The 21,476-nt window shown below is 46.6% G+C and overlaps 1 protein-coding gene across 1 annotated transcript in view; it reads right to left on the bottom strand.

Moving 5' to 3' along the window:
• Window positions 1-6,076: 6,076 nt before the first annotated feature.
• Window positions 6,077-21,476, bottom strand: part of gnao1a (guanine nucleotide binding protein (G protein), alpha activating activity polypeptide O, a) — a 74,927-nt gene continuing 59,527 nt past the window's right edge. Inside the window, exons 4-8 of the mRNA XM_023827283.2 lie at window positions 20,627-20,787; window positions 18,789-18,917; window positions 17,686-17,815; window positions 10,647-10,800; window positions 6,077-9,217 (exon numbers count right to left, since the gene is read on the bottom strand). Coding sequence (XP_023683051.1) covers window positions 9,030-9,217; window positions 10,647-10,800; window positions 17,686-17,815; window positions 18,789-18,917; window positions 20,627-20,787 — 762 coding nt within the window. The 3' untranslated portion in view covers window positions 6,077-9,029. The remainder of the gene's footprint in view (window positions 9,218-10,646; window positions 10,801-17,685; window positions 17,816-18,788; window positions 18,918-20,626; window positions 20,788-21,476) is intronic.

Consider the following 21,476-nt stretch of genomic DNA (forward strand, 5'->3'; position numbering starts at 1 on the left):
TATGTAATATATATCAAGCCTATACATCTAATATACTACTTCAAACTAAATTATTTGAAAGAAAAAAATACTTGTCACATTAAAAGCTAAATTTCTGTAATAAAAATGGACATTGTTGATAAACCAAAATGGTGAAACATTATGCAAATACAGAGGAGTATATTGATTTTCTGCATTAGTATTCATTATCCTGTTGACATTAAACGGATTTTCAATTGCCTAGTTTAGTCAGCTGAAGAACTCATCAAAGATATTTGTTGCATGGGTTCTCTTATGAATGCAGTCTTGATAAGTCCTATCAAAACATTCTGAATTAAAATGACGTATTGCAGTGCCCGTGCCTCATGTTTATCATCAAATGATTATAGACATTCTGGGGGACTTGTATTGTGCTGCTCCCCACCGTTATCCGCGCGTTAAAATGAGCGAATATTTACTCGGAAATGCTTGTCATTGGCGTCTGGGAGGTGATGTCACCGCCTGCATCTCCCGTTTAGTCCAACACGACTGATTATGGATACAAACGCGCAGCGATGGATCAGGTAAATGCCGAACCACCATTAGATTGGTGTCAGCCCATATCAAAATAATAAAATCGAAATATCTATTATTTTCTAAGCGAAACCATGTGTTGTGCCACCCCCCAAAATATAACTGGCCCTAGATAGCTACCCTAATCAAAATGTTCTGCTTACGCCACAGTAAACGGGTCGTCGATTGTTCCCCCCTTTGCGTTGTTAAGGGGTCCCTGTCATGAGATGTTTCTTCAGCTATTCGTGCGAAACGTTTCCTAAAAGTTTAACATTGTATAAACAGTTACAGACAAACACAATAGTGTTCCCAGATGAATCGCTGGAATGTTTTTATGAAGTATTTAAATGAATAGGCCTACCTAAATTGTAGTTACCATTCCAAAACACAAAGTATTCACAAAAGGAACAGCACGTCCCAAAAGAGTGCATAATTCATTTTGCATCTGTCAGCAGCGAGAAAGATGGAGAACCACTATTGACAAAATGTCTCCTTTTTGTGATTTTTGGATGTCAAGGTTTCTTTATACGGGCTCCGGGGATCATATTTCCGATAAAATAAAATATTTACAGCGCTGTTCAGGCGCAGGGCGCAGTGTGAAAAACACCGCGGTCTGAAAAAAACTGTGTACGAGCAGGCTGGAGTACGTTTGTTTTCTAAATGCAGATATCTACGGGCTATCAATAAATCAGACAGGAAAAGAGTCGGGGGGGGGGGGGGGGGGGATTCCGAATGACATATACAGTATAAAGTTGGCCCGGTGGAGCTAAAAAGAGAAAGTCGCTCATCGACTGGCGGTCACTCTATCTGCCAGATTTCTACGCACATTCATCCACTGGGTTATCTATTCCTCGGGTGCTGACCGGGGTTTGCTTTACCTTAGAAATCATAAACTAAATCTAAATTAAGTCAATGACTCCCCTTCAGCTGCTCCCAAAGAGACGGTAAAAAGGTTTGCAGTAACGCAGCGGCCGCTAGTTCGGCTGTCAGCGGCCCAAGTGCGTCATCGCGCCCCGCGTATACAGACTCGTGGTGTGTGAGCGATAAAACAAACTGGCTCCAGACGGGCTGCGCCGCTCCGTGCCCGCATGATGCCCGCATGATGCCCGCGTGGGCGAGACGGTCCCGGGCACGGCGAGCAAAACAAGCTGCCGTCCAGGATCCAAGCACGTCGCCCACCGAAAACGTCCTGTAATATGAATTACAGGAGCATCAAGAAAAGGGGGTTTAAGTGCTAGATTCTGAAGACGCCCTAAATGTTTATCAGGTGAAGTATAGTCCTAGTTTATCTCACCACAAAGTAGTTCATGCAGTAACAAACACCTGGTTTAAATGATGAAACTGTAATTTCGGCATTGCCCCAACCCCCCCGCCTTCTCCGTATAAACACCATTAGGTGAGCAAAGTGCTGCGGGGGCCCTGGAATGGTGCCGCGGGGGCTGCCCCCACGCAGCCGGGGCCGCCAAGCCAGACGGCGCGATTCGAGACCGACTTGGCAGCGGTGTCAGTCGGCCTGACATTCGCGGACGTCTCCCCCAGCTTGACAACAAAATAACATCAAAGTCCAGAAGGGGCGGCTCCGGGAACGCAGTGACTTTGACTGTCAGGAAATTAACAGACTTTGAGACGCATGACCGTTTTGTTTTTAAAGCAAATGTCGAATTTGTTTTATACTAACACCATATTTTGGATAGGCTACAATCGGTATGCTCAGTAATTAATTGCAGGCTATAATAATGTCAAAGTCTGAGAAAAAAATAACGAATTATTTTATGACATGACTGTTGCTTTGTTTGCCAAATGAAACTGATATATGAAAAGAAATATAATATACACTAAACTGTGTTATTATGCATATTCGCAAAACAGAAAATTATATTTTCGTGACTTAAGTTACATGGGTTTTGAAACTAAAGGTAAAAGTAATGAAAAATCCGCCAAACTTGAAATATAGCTACAAGTATGCAAGTCATAACACGCTAGAGTGAAAACGACTGAAATTTGAAATTGAGCCGTCAGATATTGAAACCAGAGTTCGTACTTAGAGGGTTTGAGGATGAAAGACTCAGCGCTCTGTTCATAGTTTCCACAAAGCCGCGTATGCTGTGAAGTTCACACCTGCAGTTACATCGCTGGTTCCGCAGAGGGCGCCATACCTCACTCACCGATGCCATGTAGAGAGAAAATCAACAGAATATAAGATTACTTGTTTTCCCGAAAGAGCAAGAATTACAACACTCGATGCCCCCCCACCAGAATTTTTCAAAAACATCAATTTTTATTAAGAATACTTTACGGATAGAAATCACAACAATTTACGTTTCGTTATAGGCTTATTAAATTAGTCGCCAAGTAGCCAACTAAATTAAAATGGGCTGATAAAATAGGAGCTAAAAACTACAGATGGTGTCTTTACTTAAACCCCTCTATTTTTCATTAAAAATCGTCATTTTATTGTTATATTACCAAAATATGTGTGAGACAGGAAGTGAAAGACAAAGAGAAACATCACACAGACAAGGAAAAAAGCATATAAATCAGTTTAATTTGTAATTAATACATAATTTTTGTAATATTAAGAAATTTACCTAACATCGGTTCCCATGTAGCCTGTTTCTGGCAAAAATAAAAGATACTTTTGTGATAAAAAAAAGAGACAATAGTGATTACATAGGGATATGTAACTTATTTATACATTTACTGTATCTGGGGGAAAAGTAATTAATTGATTTAAGGTAGATTTAAGATTTAAGGCCTGTGTAGTGCAGATTCCACTGTAAGCTGACCTGTAAAATCCACCCTGGACTTTTAATATTTAAATCAGGTTAGTCTGAAAACCATGTCCTGATCTAAAAAGATATGGTTTGTTGAGCATGTGCTACTGGCCACCAGTTTAAGATACAAACACGTTCTCTTGTGTTTGAGACCGAGAATAATACCTTAAGATACATATGAAATCTTCTGGTGGTATACATGTATTCTGTTTCTGTAAGGAATCTGGAATTTCAGGTCATTCCTACCGCATTTATTATCAAACATGATATAATTACAAAGAATAACTTTCCCAGAAAGCTGTGTGTAACCTCCAAATGATCACTCTGACACCTACGAGGCAGCATTCAGTGTAAAGATAGTGTACATTGGCTGCTTTATGGTGTAAGAACCTGGCATGCCTTGCTGAACAAGGCGCTTAACCTGAACAGGTGCAAAGCTCGAGATTTTGGGCTCCGTGTAAGCATGTCATATCGGGTCCCCAAACCACACCAATCCAATCATGTTCCAAATTTCTTAGGGCCCCTGAGTGATGGGCCCCTGGAATCATCTTAAGTCCTAAAGGACGTGATTTGCAGATGGATGGATAGGTGTATGGATAGGTGGATTTATTAATCGGTAAAAATGTTGTCAATTGTGAATGTGCTATTGTAAATTGTAACAAATGTAACAAATGCCATTTACCAAATTGTTCCTGACAAGTTGTCCTCATTCCTGTGATATTACGTTTTAGCTATGTGTCATATTTAGTGTCACTCTGCTACAAACAAACCAAATGCCCTTCATTTAAATGTAAGGTTCTGCACTGGAGAGGGAGGGGGCGACATAGGACCCTCAAGTTCATATCTATAGCAACCGTGAAGGTGTTGTCTGGTCAATAACTACTGCAGGACAAAGTCATGTGTACTCCTAAACATGTTTAACGTGAGCTTCAAATAGCCACATTCCCCTCCCACCTCTCACACGCTTCACGTGATAATAACACTCTGAGGATCACAAGACACAATCCATTTTTAACCCCGATAATAGCTTCAGTATTACGTTGCACTCTGCCACCGTCTGCTGCAGATGCGGAAGAAGAGGGATCCTCAAAGCAGGGAAGCCTCTGTCACTGGCGGGGCGACACGCCGGACTGATTGACATCGGTGTTGCCCAATAAATCACTGGGCTCTTGGACCCCGCGTGAAGTTCAGAGACTTACAGCTGGATACACGCTGTCTAGGTTCCCGTCAGCCTTTAAATGACTGTAGCATTTCATGCCAAACTGAATTTAAAACAGTGGCAAAATTCGAGATGTCACCCACAGATACAAAAAAGCAGAAATGTATATCGAACTAAATTAATAAAGTATTAAATCAGTTTTTGAACGCATTTTTCTTTCAAGCAAAGAATTTAGCTTCACATCTCATTTAGTAGGCCTATTTTGAATATTTTAAATAGAGCTTTTAAAAATAAAATATTCAGAAACTATGTTTCTTCACATATAATTTAATTTATACATTAAACGGGAGTAATTTTGTGGATGCACTCACTCACTGGTTTCCAGGCTACAGCCAGACGGCACTAACGGGCAAAAAATAGCGCGGCATATGATGCCAGGCACTGGCAGGGCGCGGTGGGGGTATTTAACCTAGACACTGAATGCTCTTATTTCACGTTTCCTTTTAGGTACCGCGCAGAGACAACCATCAAAATAGATTTATATATATGTATTTGGATATACTCTCCGAAGACGGCTTACTGGAGCAGAAGCGTGCCATTAATCTTATTCAATGACCTAATTAATGAAACGTTCAAACGTAGCCGACGCACATACCACGTGACTGGCGGGTGCGACGTTTGAGCTTCTATATTTGAAAAATCCGTGTTTTTGGTTTCCATGTTTTCCCATTACTGGTAATTGAAGGACGCCGGTTGGGTTAACTGCATTTCCTTGCGGGAAGAGCATGCAAACTCAATCCATCATAGTGGGATTCAGACCTTGGAGGTAGTGATCGTAGGCACTCTTTAAGTTTGGAGGTAGACGGTGACCGTGCAGCCCCTAAAAGTAAATATTTGCTATCGATGACATTATAGCAAGCATCCCCCATGCAAACCTTCCATAATGATGCGCTGACTGCTGCTTTGGAAAACTATGCAATCATCTGTTGATGCATCTTTAATGGAGTTACTTAATCGTTCGATAATATACTGTACACGTCATATGCAGAAGGAGCTGGTTCTGTAATCATTTGCAAGTAATTATTATATGTAAAAAGTCAATCAAGAGACTTAACTGAATCAGAAGGTAAACTGGCGACAATTAACACAGCTGATCTACCTCCAACATAAATATGCAATTACATAACTACAATCACAGTAAGAAAAGATAACCAACTGGCCATGATTAGCATAAAATATCCAGAGAGACCTTAGTACCTTTTTCGATGTCTATAACGATTGCTTGGTGTAAATTCATGCCTCTCGGGAACGATTTATATAACAGATCAGTACCGAAGGTCGCATTATTGCGCCTCTGACTCCTCTGCTGCGTTTGCCGTCTGCAGATCGTCTTGGCTGCAGCGGACACACGTCGGGAGCAGCGTTAATAAACCGGTTCATTACGGTTCACTGGCTCTCATTCATGACTTTTAAGCCGTCTGTCTCCGTCTTCAGTCAGGTATAATTCAGTGTTATTTTTGGAGCCTGCGTCCCGTCGAACGGTGTCTCCATGTCTCACCGACCCGTCCGGTGCCCTGATTGAATATTATGTAATTCACTAAATAACTCAAAACAATATTCAATCTCTTTTATTTTCGAGAACACATAGGATAAATGTTTACAAGCACCACGTGAACTAAACGAAAAAAAAAAGAAAATTGTGCTTCACTAAACTTATTGTTTGTGCTTAATCGCAGAGATGGTCCTTTCTAAAGGTGAAATGGAGCAGAGCCCTCAGAGGGAGGTCTGCTGCTGTTTGCGTCTTTCACCAGCAGGGGGCAGTTGGGCCCTTTTTCAGCAGAGCCTACCTCCCTCCTCATAATTTCCTTGCTATAACAGAAAATGGCTTCACTCGCCAACCAAAGCGCCAGTAACTTTTAAAACCCAGTGAGAGACACATGAGGACTCACTGGGGCGGCAGTGTGGTACGTGGAGACCTGAAACATTGCGGCGACACACTGGCGTGAACTGGCCCATAAGAAAGAAGAAAAAAAACATCTTTGCAAACTGTACATAAATTCTGTTAAACTTCTAAGAAAATATAGTTGGACACAGAAGCGTTTCAGCTGCTACTTACATTTCATGTGTTTTTTTCCGAGAGCAAAATGCTGATATTCATACATGTTACATGATGGTCATTCACAGACAGCGTAAATGAAAGGGTCCCCAATCGTTACAAGGAATATACAAAATATTACACTACAGAACTACCATTTTGCATAAAATGATGAAGAAACCTGTATTTTGGATCCAATGTAAAGTTTTTTTACAGTAAATGAGGCTGCGTGGGTGCGGATTGGAAAGCAAGCCAGTGGGGGGGGGGGGGGTGTGTGGACACCCATTGGTGCACACCTCATGCAGCTCCATGGCCTTAACGGGGCGTCTGCGATTATTGATGTGCGAGCGGAGGATCAGCCCAGCAACGGCACCAGAAGGCAATCAAAAGTCAACATGCTGCATGTGGTTGTCATGAAAACTGTGGCTTTTAATGTAAACACTACATTCGATTGTTTTGTTTTTTTTCAGCACAAACATCCCACATGAAAGAACAACCATTCACTAAAAAGGTAGGGGGGAGGGCAGCACAAAAAGCATTCACTGGAATAAAACGAAAAGTAAATGGGTGAGGAACAGAAAGGCTAACTGGAATACGTAATAACACACAGTATTCTTTCATTTATTTATTTTTCTTTTTTTTCCAGAGCAAAAAGGCTTAGAGGGAGCAGAGAGAGACGTCTTTCCAAATCTACAGGTGAGTGAATGCTGTGCTTTTCTGTGCAGACTTGGAAGGTGTTAAAGAACGATTCCCAGAAACGGAGGAGAAACCTATCTATACAGCCACATCGATGCCCGTCACCGTGACGACCCCGGGACAGAGGCGCTGCAGTGCGGGGCAGTCAGGCAAAGGGGTCGCTTTAGTTCATTACACATCAACATGGGTTAAATCAGTGAGAACAATCCGGACTGAATCGGAGGGACCCTTGGAGTGCTTTTTAAAGAAAAGGGGGGGGGGGGGGTGAAATGTTGTCATCTACAAAGCACAGGAAATATCATTCAATTGTACTGTTGGTTTTATGTAATTGTGATTGCTATTATTTTTCTTAATTATTATTTTTTGTTCAACTTGTAAAGGTTATAGGACCAGATCTATAGTGTTCTAAAGACACACACAGACCAGTGACTGTGGTCTTCAAAGCATCACTTTTACTGGTCGTGACGGCTGTCACCCAACCTTCCCTCTATCCCATGAGATGTTTTTTTTTCTCTTTTTATGCAGTTTTGTATTTTCTATTTTTTTGTTTTTTTTTTTTTCCATTTTCCGCAACATCTTCTACTTGAAGTATTTATTTGTTTATTTCTTTATACAAAGGCCAAAGGTCATGCTATTAGTGACAGGGTCAGTTGCAGGAGACGCCATATAGCCCAGCCTGTAGTCAAAAAACAGGAAGTCAACGAGAAAAGACGGATGATGGGAGGTAGGAAGTCGAGGGTCGGGGGAGCGTAAAGGTCGGGCGGGTCTGAGGATAAATAAATTAATTCATAAATTAATGACAATTAAAAGTATACGCTTCTTGCACAATAATATTAATAGGTTCTTGTTATTGTAACCTAGTGTTTCTAGCGCTATTCCCAAACCCACCTTTCAGAAGGTTGGCACTGATATGACACTTAGAGAAATTGACTTGGCTAAGAGGCCTCGTAACAGCTGGGGTGATACAGAGCGCTGTGGTCCCGCCTCCAAATGCACGCAGCCAATGAGAGCGCTGGCGTGCCTGAGTGACAGACCTGCCCCTTGGGAGGATTTCCATCCACGAGTTAAAAATTGAACAAGCTGATATGCTGCGATCCTGTGTGTGTGTCCTCAAATAATAATAATTAAAAAAAAAAAAAAAAACACTTTTTTTCTTTTTTTTTTCATCCCTAAAACATCAAATAGCTGAACAGAACTGACAGGATTACCGTATAAACCCAGTCCCATGGACCAAAGTAAGCGATACATCAAAAACCCAGTACTTCACCTGAATTTGCTACCGTAAGTCTTTACATCTACCATTGACACCAAAACCATTGTGACCGATTCCATTGTTGTAATTCTCATTGTATCATTATCAAAATCACCTAATATTTTCAGGCAAAAGGTGCCCAGGTTATAGTCCCCTTGCTGATACTCACGAAATAAATATACATACAATTAACAAGTAAACATTAAAAAAAAAAGACACAAAAGAAGACACATTTCCTTTATGTAAAATAAAATGTCTGTTTTGTTAAAATAAGAAGACACTGCAAGTGGGGGGGGGGGGGGGGGGGATAAGACCAAAAACCTAAGCTGTCCTAAAACTATTATGGGCTGGGTTTCCATAAGACATCCGTTCTGTTGGCAGCTCTTTGAGATAAACTAAAAACATTATTATATATATATATTTATATATGTATGCCTTTCTTAAAATTATCATTATTATTTACCAACTTGCATTTTCAATAATAATCATAACCAAACAAGTTGAGCGAGGGAGGGGGGGCGGTCAGTACAAGCCGCATCCTCGCAGGTTGTTGGCGATGATGATGTCGGTGACGGCATCGAACACCACCTGGATGTTGCCCGTGTCTGTGGCACACGTCATGTGACAGTAGATCTCCTTGTTGGGTGAGCGGTTCTTGCTCTCGAACTGTGCTTGGATGTAAGCAGCCGCGTCCTCGTAGGTGTTGGGGCCTGGATAGAGGAGGAGGGAGAGAGGGAAGGGAGGGGGGTTAAGTCCTGTTTCCATGGGAGAGATTCTACTCTCTGCTTGGGGGGGTTGGAAAATGCCCAGTATGAATGACTGGAGCACATGCCACCCAGAGCGACGTTTTCACAATCTCTTTAATTATTACATAAAAATGTATCTAACTGACTGAATTTCACGTGATTAATATGACTGCTAATATCATTAAATACCTTTCATAAATGTTTCATTTTTTCTACAATTATAGTATATCATTTCTGCTATGGGGAGTAAAGGTGTCATGTGACTGTTGGCGTGAGTAGGGGCTGAGTGCACCGGTGACGCCCAAGACCCGACCGTCTGCTCAGACCGCGTCACACGGAAAGGTTCTGGAAAGCAGCTTAAATATCCTGACAACAGCAGGCTGCATTAGTGTCATTGTGAGGCAGGGAGAGCAGCCTGTCATTTAAAGAGTAAAATGCACTTTGAGTATTCAAGCGGCCCCCGGCAGGGCCGGCCCCACCCTTGCAGGGGCCGTCAGAATAATGTGATTAATCTAGTTGTCATTTGTCATCTTCCTTCCTATTCGGACAGGCTGATCAGATGGCGGCGCCCCCTGGTGGCCGCTGTGTCCTTGGCCTGCCCTGGCCCCAGGTTTATGTACGTACAGGTTCATCAGCAGGACTCCATATGGACACATCTGCTCACCCCAACCCTGACGAGTGTTTAACACAGCAAGGCCACAAAAACCAGTGTCATGTTATTATTACAGTGACGCGTCAAAATACCCAAATGCATTAAATATTCAATTATCTTGAAACTTTTTTAATCCAAAAAACGTTTCTCATAATTGTGCTGCATTAAATATATAGCCATAATATTTAAATTGTGGCACGTCATATAAACAAAAAATGCTGCATAAATTATTTTAACGCCCGCCAGTACATATGTAAATATTTTTGTGCTGGGACACAAATCTGTTTGAATTGGGCTGCCCCCCCCCCCCAGCGCACCGCACCCCACCCCACCATGCGGCACCCCATCCTCGCTGGGAACACGTGTGGCCTGGACTCCAGTCCGTCCTGCCTTGGCTATGCCTCCCCCCGACCATGTCCACTACGGCACAACCTCCTGCTCACTACCCATAATGCACTGGCTAGACTAGCCAATCAGGGAGCATCCTGTCAGCCTGCTCCTTGGCAGGCCGGCTGGAGCAGCAGGGGAAGCTGGGTGACTGTGTATCCCTCCGCTGCAGTAGGAAGCAGGCCAGTGCGAAGCACCCCCTTCCGGAACATTCTTCAAAGCCTTCCTGAGTGTGTTTGCATTTTCACCGGGGATGGAAAGATGGAAGTCGCTGTGGGTGGCCCCCGCCTCTGTACCCCGCGGCGGTTTTCATGCGGGGGTGCCGACAGGCACTGGGCTCGCTATCTCACTTACCTGTGTACTCGGGAAAACAGATGCTCAGAGGAGACTTCTTGATCTTTTCACCAAACAGGTCTTTCTTGTTGAGGAAGAGAATGATGGAAGTGTCAATGAAGAATTTGTTGTTACAGATGGAATCGAACAGCATAAGAGACTCGTGCATGCGGTTCTGCAGTGGAGAAAAAAACAGAAGGAAATGGAGGGAAAGAGAGAGAGAGAGAGACAGCGGGAGAAAGAGAGAAGATGAAGAGAGAGGGGAAAGGTTAGCACCAGAAATTAAAAATAAAGTAGAACTGGTTAAATCCCAGAGAGAGACTGGCACAGGTCCCAGACAAAGGTCAAAGGTCAGGTCAAGCTCTGGTCAGACAGGACAGTGAAGGTTCAGGGAGCAAAGGGCTGTAATAGTATAGCCTGATGACTCTCTTAAGGGGTGGAGCTCATTATGTCAGTCACATGAGTTCATCCAATGAAAAGGTGTGGCTTATGTCTGCGGTATATAATACTTCCACCCATCAGAAAGGCCCCAAAAAGCCAGCTGGGATTACAGTGGAGAACATGGCACTGCTGTGGTCAAATGTCTGAGAAGAAGGAACAAAGATGCACTGCAAAAAAACACCTCAATAAGTACAGGGTAAGGGTGGCACATCTGTATGAATTATGGGTCCTCTTATGCCCGAAAGAGAGTATGTGGACCATTCACACAGCAGGGTACTGGCTGGATGCTGCAGACTGGCTTCACACGTGCATCTATCCACACACCCTTTTCATTAATTCAGCAGGATACTATAAAAAAACACTAAAACAGGCCTGTAAAATATTAAAGATACTTCTGCTTTAAAAATACATTATAAAGTAAACTAAGGTAACCAGCAAAGAATGAAATCATCACTGACACCATGATGGTGCCTTAGGGAGCTGGAAACATTTCATGTGTGTGTGTGTGTGTGTGTGTGTGTGTGGGTAGCAAGAGAGAACATTCTAGATCTGGGAACACATGCACAAAGACTGCCCTTTACTCTGTTTATTTTTTATAAATGCTGCATGGGCTAAACCAGCTGCTCTGAAATGTGAGGCTCTCTCATGTCTCTCATCCATCCATCCATCCATTCATCCATCACTCGAAGGCCTCTACATAACACGTGCGCCAACACCCACCATTATAAACTGCCTTCCTCACGCTGCACCCTGTGAAAATCTATCGCAGTTCCTGTTTTTGCGTGGGCACACGTTTTGATGTGTGCCGGTTTTGCCGCTCAAACGAGGAAGCAACGTCGCCACCTGCTGGTGTGAGCTGTAGCCACAATGCCAAAGATGGCGGCGGGGGGGGGGGGGGGGGATACGGGAGGCCACAAGAGGGCTGACAGCCACGTCAGCACTGAGCCCAGCATAAGAATCCCTACTCCGCCTTTGCAGGTAATTAAAGGAAATTACCCATCAGCCTTGGGCCCTGTCCCCCGCCCTCTGCCGCGCTCAGCAGAAATGAGGGAGCCGGAGAGTCAGGAGCCCGGCTGCTCAGAGGGGCCAGTGCCGCATTGCCGGGGAGGAGTGCCAGCCCGGGGGGGCGCGAGATTGCGGCGCGCTGTGGCTGTGACAGACGACAGCGCCCCTGAAACTTGCACGGTGTGGCGCTCAGTTTCCTTCAAAATCAATAAAGGCTGACGCGGATCTAACAACCCTTTGTACTACACCAGAGAACGGGGGGGGGGGGGGGGGGCTATATGCAGGTGCCACAGTCCCATTCTAAGGCCCAGAATCCAGGCTTGGTGACTCTGTGGTGTCCTGCCAAGGGGGGGGGGGGGGTCCTGGCTCTGCTGGACGAGCCTGGCAGCGGGGTCAGAACCGCCTTCTGGGAAACGGGCCGCGGAGTCAGGGGGAGACAGGTGCCAGCTCACGTGCCCACGCTGTGGGTCGGGGTCCGTCCTCAGAGCTCACACAGCGACATCATTAACGACGCCCAGGCCCACGCTATGTTTTGCTGTCTAGCTGAACCATTTAACCTATTTTCGCAGCTGGAGTGATTCTCACTGGCGTATCACCTGGGACGGGGACCAACACATCCTGTGTGATCGGTTCATGTTCTGACCTGCTGCGCTCGGTACAGGAGGCGGGTTTCAAAAGGTTCTCTTCCGTATCGTGCCAGTTGCTCCTGGCACGTAAAAAAGAATCGGCTATCGGTTTGCACGTTGTAATGCGAGTGCTCCTTTCTCTAGCCACGTCGCCGAAGGGCCAGATCCCAGAATGGGCGTCCATACATATCCCAACAGCCACATGGGGGCACGTGGGGAGACACCTCCCTGGGGGTAATAAGGTAGAAGGAAGAACAGATAAGAAGGAGGTGGAGACAGAGGGAGAGATTACAGTCGCAAGAGAGAGCGAGATGAAAGGTCTGGCAGATAAGATATGAGAAGAGGAGCAAAGCGGACAAAAGACGGAGAACAGAGGGGTAAAAGGGTGAAGAAAGAGCAGAAGACGAGAGTGAAACCAGTCATCCTGTTATGATAAGACTGACCACTGGAAACATCCCACCTGCACTTGGTTATAATGAACAGCACCCAAAACGGTCTTTAAGACACAGAGGTGGGTGCTGAGCTTCATCACAATTACTGGGAATCATGATGCTCAGGTCTCCTGTGAATGATCTACCTCGATTACAGGTGCTGCTGGTTTATGCTGGATTAGGGCCAAACTCACTGTTTCATGGGCCGGACAACTTCCAGTATCTTTGTTATTCGTGGTTAACTGGGCAAATGAACTTCCTCCGGGGTAAGCAGTCGGCCATTGGGCATGCAAATGACAAACTCTGCACAGCCTGCTGGCTCCCTCCACCTGGCTGGATGAATTACCAACATGCCCTGGAAGACACGCATCCAGAAAGGGCTCTCAGGACCAGCATTCTCCTGACAGGCAGAGACGCAGCCTGTGGCTACTCTAACTCACTGCCTGTCACGGATACCATCAAACTATTTCCTGGTCGGATGCACAAGCTTCTGTGTACAGAAAGCACCCGGTCACCTGACACTTCCAGCTGCACCCGCTAATCCGAAAGGGTTTGACTAATGAGGATCGGAACACCCAGGGCAAGTCCGAAGCTCATGTTTACAAAAACAACCTCAGCGCAGGACTTAGACAAGTGCTGCGATTTTGAGCCAACTGTAAGACAAGCCAGCAACCTTGAAAGTGTATCAGGCATCTGTTGTTTACCCAGATGCCATATTATTGTTTTTTGTAGAGGTCCTAGTCACAGTGCTAGAGTGAGCACATTTAAGCTGACCGGGCCTAACTCATGATTACATGGCCAGGCAGGGGATACATGATATAAATCTGCTGTGATGATAGAACGGGGTGAAATCGGGTGGGGGGGGGGGATCTTCATGCCTCAGGTGAGATGGCACCCCCCGTCACTGCGGTGACTCCTTTGGCCTTCATGTTATGGGACCCACAGTGCATCCATGCAAAGGCGGTAGTTAGAGAGGACGGCCGGGAGGAATGGCCAATTTCAATTAAAAAAACACTTGGGAGGATAAGGAAGAAGAGGGAAGGTTTCTGGGGCAGGGTGAGAATTCTTAGGGGTGAAATCAGAGTGTGCAGTAGGGGCATGGGGCAGACTGGGGGGGCACTTTACAGGGGCCTCTGAATACATTGAAAATACTATCACAAAGACACAAAAATCCTGGAAGTAACCTTAAAAACTATTATGTTTCACAGCGTAACTACAGAATGCTTTTAACTTAGTTATAGTTGTTTTACACGTGCGAGGGCATTTGATGGCCCTGGAGTCGGGTTTTTAAATGGACAGTAATGATTGGTTATAATGGAAAGTGAGAGATGAGTGCGCAGTGGGGCTCTGTGGCTTGGAGTGGAGGCGGGACTTGAGTGGATTGAGGCGCATATGTGGCTCCGCCCACCCCTTCCATGGACAGTAATGATTGGTTATAATGGAAAGTGAGAGTTGAGTGCGCAGTGGGGCTCTGTAGCTTGGAGTGGAGGCGGGACTTGAGTGGATTGAGGCGCATATGTGGCTCCGCCCACCCCTTCCAAGGACAGCCTAAGAGAGTCAAGAGCAGGTAAGCTGAAGCCAATCACACGCAGGCAAAAGGGAGGAGCCCAAAAGGAATCCGTCACCGTAGCAATGCTTATCACGGCCTTACAGTAAAGCCCAAGCAGGCACGCATGCAGATCCACGCGCGTTGTCACGGTGAGTAAAGGAAGCCGCCATACTTCATGTGTACGTGCTGACTGACGCTCTCCTCACCTTATGAAACTGCAAGTCCCTGCAGCAGGAAAACCTGTTTTGTGGGAAAGACTCTGCAACAGGAGAGACGCCTTTCAAGGCATCGCTGACTCTCCACCCCCCCCCCAGAATGACCATGACCATCAGTGTCAGTGTCTAGGTTGCACTGCCCCCTCCCCACAAGCCCTTATTGTAACTGTCAGTCCATGGGTACGGTGTCCAGCTGCCTTGCCTGCCATCTATGTAGCAGTGACTTGAACAGAACATACAATGTACCGCGGACTGATTCACACTGAGGTATTTCTCCTGGGTTTTAATGACAAATATTTGCTTTTAAGGCCTTTAATGAGGACTTACTGTGGCTGTATACTTCAAAATGACATCCGGACAAAACGAAATCAAACACAACGCCGTGGGCAATCTTCCGCATACTCAAAACAATGCTTTCACCTCGTTGGTTCTGTGTCGCGTCACAGCCCTAGAGGGTGCAGACCCACACACAGAGTGTAAATAAACGTACTGTGGCGAGTGTGTGAGTCATTTTAATAACAGAGATGACAGCTCTTTTAAAGAAGAAGTTTGTCTCTTTATTAACAGCCAGTATTGGTTTAATATTAGATGCACCACAGACAAGGAAGCCAACGATTTAAATAACACTGATGGTTACGGTTACGAAACACACGCATTTCACGACCAACGTCACAGAAATGTGACATTCAGTCTTAATAGAAATATACAAATACACATATTAATTTACACTATTTAACGTGTGGTGCGTTGCAAAGCATGCTGGTACCGGCATAATTAGTCTTGCTGACCAACGCCGCGGCATCACATTTATGTCAGCCAATTGGGATCAGAACAAACAAAAAGGTTCGTCTCGGGGACCCTGCATAGGCAGTGCACTGAAACAGTGATCACTGCAGTGATTTCACGTCATACAACATTGTATTGCAAAAATGACGTTCATTCCATTAATTTCGTCTGAAGTTTACGGCCGGACATGCGGTTCATTCGAATACTGAGAGGACTGAATGAATCTGAAGTGCACATGTCTGCTGAATGCTGACCGAACAGGAAGTTGGTTCCTCACAGCAGCTCAGCAGTCAGCCCCAGCAGATGGCATGAGCAGCAGAATGTACTGGGTGCAGAGCCGATGATTCAGCGATCAACAGAGAGACAGCAGACGATGATACCCAACAGAGGTGGACCCTCACTCTGCTAACGGCAAATGGACCCTCACTCTGCTAACAGCAAATGGACCCTCACTCTGCTAACAGCAAATGGACCCTCACTCTGGACCCTCACTCTGCTAACGGCAAATGGACCCTCACTCTGCTAACAGCAAATGGACCCTCACTCTGGACCCTCACTCTGCTAACGGCAAATGGACCCTCACTCTGCTAACAGCAAATGGACCCTCACTCTGGACCCTCACTCTGCTAACGGCAAATGGACCCTCACTCTGCTAACAGCAAATGGACCCTCACTCTGGACCCTCACTCTGCTAACGGCAAATGGACCCTCACTCTGCTAACGGCAAATGGACCCTCACTCTGCTAACAGCAAATGGACCCTCACTCTGGACCCTCATTCTGCTAACGGCAAATGGACCCTCACTCTGGACCCTCACTCTGCTAACAGCAAATGGACCTTCAAACTGAACCCTCACTCTGTAAATGGCAAATGGACCCTCACTTTGCTAAAAGAAAATGGACCCTCACTCTACTAATGGCAAAAGGACCTTCAATCTGGACCCTCCCTGTGCTAATGGCAAATACACCCTCACTCTGATAATGGTAAATGGACCCTCACTGTGGTTTAGACACAACTTAAGGGTTTATAAAAGCCGCTCAGTAACATTGTGTGAAGGGCAGGTATGCAGTAGATTTTGCTAAAAAGGGCACTAATCTGTGAAGATGCCAGGAGTCTGCATGTCCCTGGGCAGCTGACTAACAGGCAGGATGGTGTCAGGAATCAGGGTGTGTGTCACTGTCTGGCAGAATGCTTATCTGACATTATCAATGTTTCTAAAATTAAAAAATCCAAATGTAAACGAGGTCAAAATCTGTACAGCCCTTCAGAGAGGGCCGTACATCTCAAGAAGATTCATTTCTCAAACACAAATTGTCCCCCAGTCATGATATTTCCATCTACCAGCTCTCATGCTACCCTTCCCTTACTAATTCCTGCTGCTTCTCTGTGCAGATTCATAACAAGGAACAAGGAAAATGAGAAATTAAAAATGGGAAGCAGATAATGATGTACCGCGTCTCCTGATATGAGCAAACGGGGACACGCCGGGCAACTTTCTGGGTTCTTCCAGGACACTTGGAGCCGTCTCCGGTGGGCTGGTCGTCACGGGCTCGCGGCCCCACCCCATCCCAACACAGTCTGTGTCTGCCCTCCCACGCTGATTATTATAACACCCCCAGTTGTCGTCTTGATACCCGGTGATTCCAAAGAGCTGTACTTTGAACTGCGACAGGAGGACATCTGGTAAACGAGAGCCATAGAGGCAGACCCTGATGGTGTACATGGGGGCACGCGCGTGTGCATGGTGTTTTTGTGTGTCTTGATGTGCAGCTGTACACTTTTTCGTGACACAAGCCCCACACGTTTACCGGCATCTTTCTGTTATATGCATTGCGAGTGTGTCGTCACTGTGTTACCGGAGTTTGCTGCAGGAATCTTTCCCACATCTTCGGTCCCTGACCTTCCGCCGTGTCCCATGGTCTGTACCGTGCGGCACAGCACCCCCAACCCCCACGCTTTGGTCACAGTACCTATACCTCGCGTGGGCAGCCCCCGGGGATGACTCACCGTGGTCTCATCTTCATGCAGCACTTGGTCATAGCCACTCAGGGCCACGCAGAAGATGATGGCTGTCACGTCCTCGAAGCAGTGGATCCACTTCTTCCTCTCTGACCTCTGACCTCCGACATCAAACAGCCTGAAGGCACATGGTATTGGATTCATGGTTTCTTCCACCAGCATCGGAACTGTCAGCTCAATAAAATGACTAACTGGCTCCAAATATTAAAATCGACCACCTGAGTCAAAATGTATCATTAAAAACAACAGCTAAATTGAAGCAGGATGATTTAATGGTCTCCTTATGGATGTTAATCCAATTCTGCCCTCATTATCTAACTATGATCTACATTTAAAGTTCACAGTTTAAACTCTAACTCTCTCAGTCATCCTACTGCCTTATATTCACAAACATAACATGTCTGAATACTTCCCAAACTTTTCAAACTGCAATTTTCTCTTTAGTTGATAATTAAGCTCATATATTAACTTATAATGACACACATTAAAGTCACTTTTTCTCCCACAGGGGTCTACAGATCCACCCGTTAATGCGACAGAATAATTCAGGTTTAGTTCATTAGAGGATAGATCTCTGCTCTAGAGTCCAACTGCAGGGTTTTTTCTGGGGACTGTCAATGTCTTTGAGCCCAATGGGAGCTGCAGCCCCACAGCATCAGCCAATAACATCACAGTGTGTCACCCGGTCTGTGCTGCAATGTCCCCACAGACAGGATGTCAATCTTAGGGTCTAGTCAAGGTGAGTTTTCCAGAAGAAGGATACGGCTGCTCTCCTTCCAGGCTCAGATTTAGTTTGGGAGTCTGGGAACCTGGACTCAGTGCCGGATATCGCGGATGTGGAATCCGTGGAACACAGCCATTCTCTCACTTTCTTAGAATTGGGGGGGTGACCCGCCACATTTGGGTCCAGATGGCGGAAATCCATTAGTGCAGCGAGCGGCGGCCTGATATATGAACGTGAGGGGTCCTTCCTGGACCATTAGCCCCCTGCCTACATCCCCCACGGAAGTCTGGGCCAACATCTGGAACTCACTCAGAACCTCAAAGGCTGTAGTGGGGGTGGGAGGGGGCCGTGGAGGCCGGAGTCCTACCTGAAGTGCAGATTCTTGAAGGTGAAATGAGTTTCTACAATGCCCGTGGTCTTGACTCGGGTCCTGAGAATGTCCTGTTCTGTGGGCTGGTAGTCTGCGGCGCCGATCCGGTCTAGACTGTCTAGGTAGCTGGGGAGCGAAAGATAAAAATAGAGGGAAAGAGTGAGAAGAAAAGAAAAAAGATTAGGTCAAGATCAGAGAATACGCTGATGTTCTTTGTACACGTCAGCTATGGGGAGAACGTTCCAGACAGCAGAATGGAAGATATCGGACCAGCACGAAATATTCCGTGAAAAAGAGAGCGGCAGCCGACTGAAACGAATGACACACCAGCATGGCTTAGCACTGAAGAATAAACTACAATCTCCGCCAACCAATGCTGGGCTTGCAGCTTGATATAAAAACTGACATGTACCCCTGACAGAACTAAAAATGGTGAAACGATAACATACAGAGGTCTGCATTAAAATATGCGCAGACACTAACAAATCAGAGATAATCTGATGTTTTTAACCTGAGTAATTGAAAGCGTGACCTTACTTGCTGTTATCCTATGGAAACGTCAATGTGTTACCCGTCTGTGCCAGGAAGGCAAAACGACATCAGCATAGAAAGTACCACAGCCCCCCCCCAGCCTGCGGAGGCTGCCCGCCCCAAAGGGATAAGCAAGATCATCCATCTTCTAACTGCTTATCCTGGTTAGGATTGCGGGGGCTGGGGCCCTTCCACAGGGGAGGGGTACATCCTGGACAGGAGGTCAGGCCATGGCCGGGACACAGACACAGTGACACACTCTGGGCAGTGCACAGATACCAGATATGCGTCTTGGGACTGCAGAAGAGAAGCAGTGTTCCCTGCGGAAGCCCTGATGACTCCGGTTGGGGGTGGGATTCAAACCCCAAGCCCTGGAGGAGTGCGGCGACGCTGCAGCCCCGCAGCCATGACGATACACATCTGCCATCCCTTCTAATGAGGTCCCGGGTCCCGGCGAAGTCCAGGGGACGCTCCAGGAGTGCCGACGATGCACGCAAACAGACCATTGTGTCTTTTCCCAGAATGCTCAGCATTCCCTGGTTATGCACAATTAAAACTACCAAGGCTTGCAATTATTTGGGTCTCCCCTGAAAACAGGGACACGCTTCTTCATTTGTGCCCCCAAATTTGGCATTAACAGTGGGGGGAAAAGATAGATGGGGGAGGAAGGGCCAGAGAATATTGTAAGTAATCAGCTTTTTGCCTCCCCCCCAGCTTGGCTTCAACGATTACAAAGTGTGCTATTGGAGACTGAGGTGAGCTCACTGGAGCCCCCTGTCTGTGGAAGCTGCTGTCCAGATGGGGGCGCTGAAGAGGCCTGCCGTGCCGTGTTTGGGTGTCCGGAGCAGAGCCTGTCTTCTTAGGGCTTGCTGACGTTTCATTTCTGTCGTGTCACCTTTGACCTTTGACACCTTCACATGGGCTTGCGGGCATCTCAGCCACGGGTTGACCTTCCATGTCCCACTGCTCCCGCTCTCCCGTCGCTGGGGAGGGTGCGCTGACTGAAGCGGATCGGCACGTGGGCGGCTCCGTGTGTGAATTTGGGCTGCCTGAGAGTTCCAGTCGACCCGAAACAGTGACCTGTGTGATGCAGGATCCACCCAGTGCATTTACTGGCTAATGAAAACAAACCAGTCACTTTGTCCAGGGGGGTGACGCCTCATATCCCAGTACCTGCACTGACAGCTCCAGCCCTCATGGTGACACACAAGGGGACAGACACATATCCGCACATACTTCTCCGTCAGACACACCCTGCGGTGTAAACCGTACGGCAGCCCCCAGTGGCCGTGCCCGGTACTCACTATTGAGCGGAGTCGTTGAGCTGGTACTCGCGGGCGCGGCTGAAGCACTCCTGGATGCCGGAGTCGGCCCAGAGGCGCATCATGGCGGAGAGCAGCTCGGGGGAGTAGGGCTCCGTGTCCTCCATGCGGCTCACCACGTCACACACCATCTTGGCGTCAGCCTGCCGATCGGGGGGGGGGGGGCCGTTAGGGCTGTGACACAGCAGACCATACCGAACACTCAACACGCTGGTGGATAAGCGCTTCCTGTGCTTGCAAACTCAGCAGAGACTCCCCCATACGGACAGCAGAGGGCGCTCCCGGGCCCTCGCTCACAGTTTATGCAAATCCCAGATACAGAAACTGTTTTGCTTACATTTACATTAAAGACACTTAAGTGCGCATTGCATGATGGTTGTTCTAAACTACCTGTCATTTTCCGCACGCTGCACAGGGCCGAGGATGATTGTGATGAAGAGCCCATCTGAGTTGGGGTGTAATGAACAGCCAGACCTGTCCCACTCAGACTGGCCCAGGCCCATCCCTGGTGGCCATGTGACACCTGTCAGATTAGAGTCTGCAGTCTCTTACGCCATGGATCAGGGTCGATTGCGATTGGTAGACCCCTCCACCAACCAGCATTGTCTCCGCCCCCAACAGATAGGGGTCGGGCGAATGAGGGGGAAGAGATTAAAATCCGAATACTGGAGGGTCATGCAAAAATGGTGCAAGGCCTGTCTGCCCACACACACACACACACTGCTCTTATTCAGCAGACAGCTTGACAATGGGGGGGTCAGAGAATCAGAGGGTGGGGGCGATCAGTGAAGCACAAATGAAACCACCGGGAAACCAAAGCAAACTGTACAGA

Source organism: Paramormyrops kingsleyae, chromosome 13 (genome assembly GCF_048594095.1).
Source record: "Paramormyrops kingsleyae isolate MSU_618 chromosome 13, PKINGS_0.4, whole genome shotgun sequence".
NCBI classification, from domain to species: Eukaryota; Metazoa; Chordata; class Actinopteri; order Osteoglossiformes; family Mormyridae; genus Paramormyrops; species Paramormyrops kingsleyae.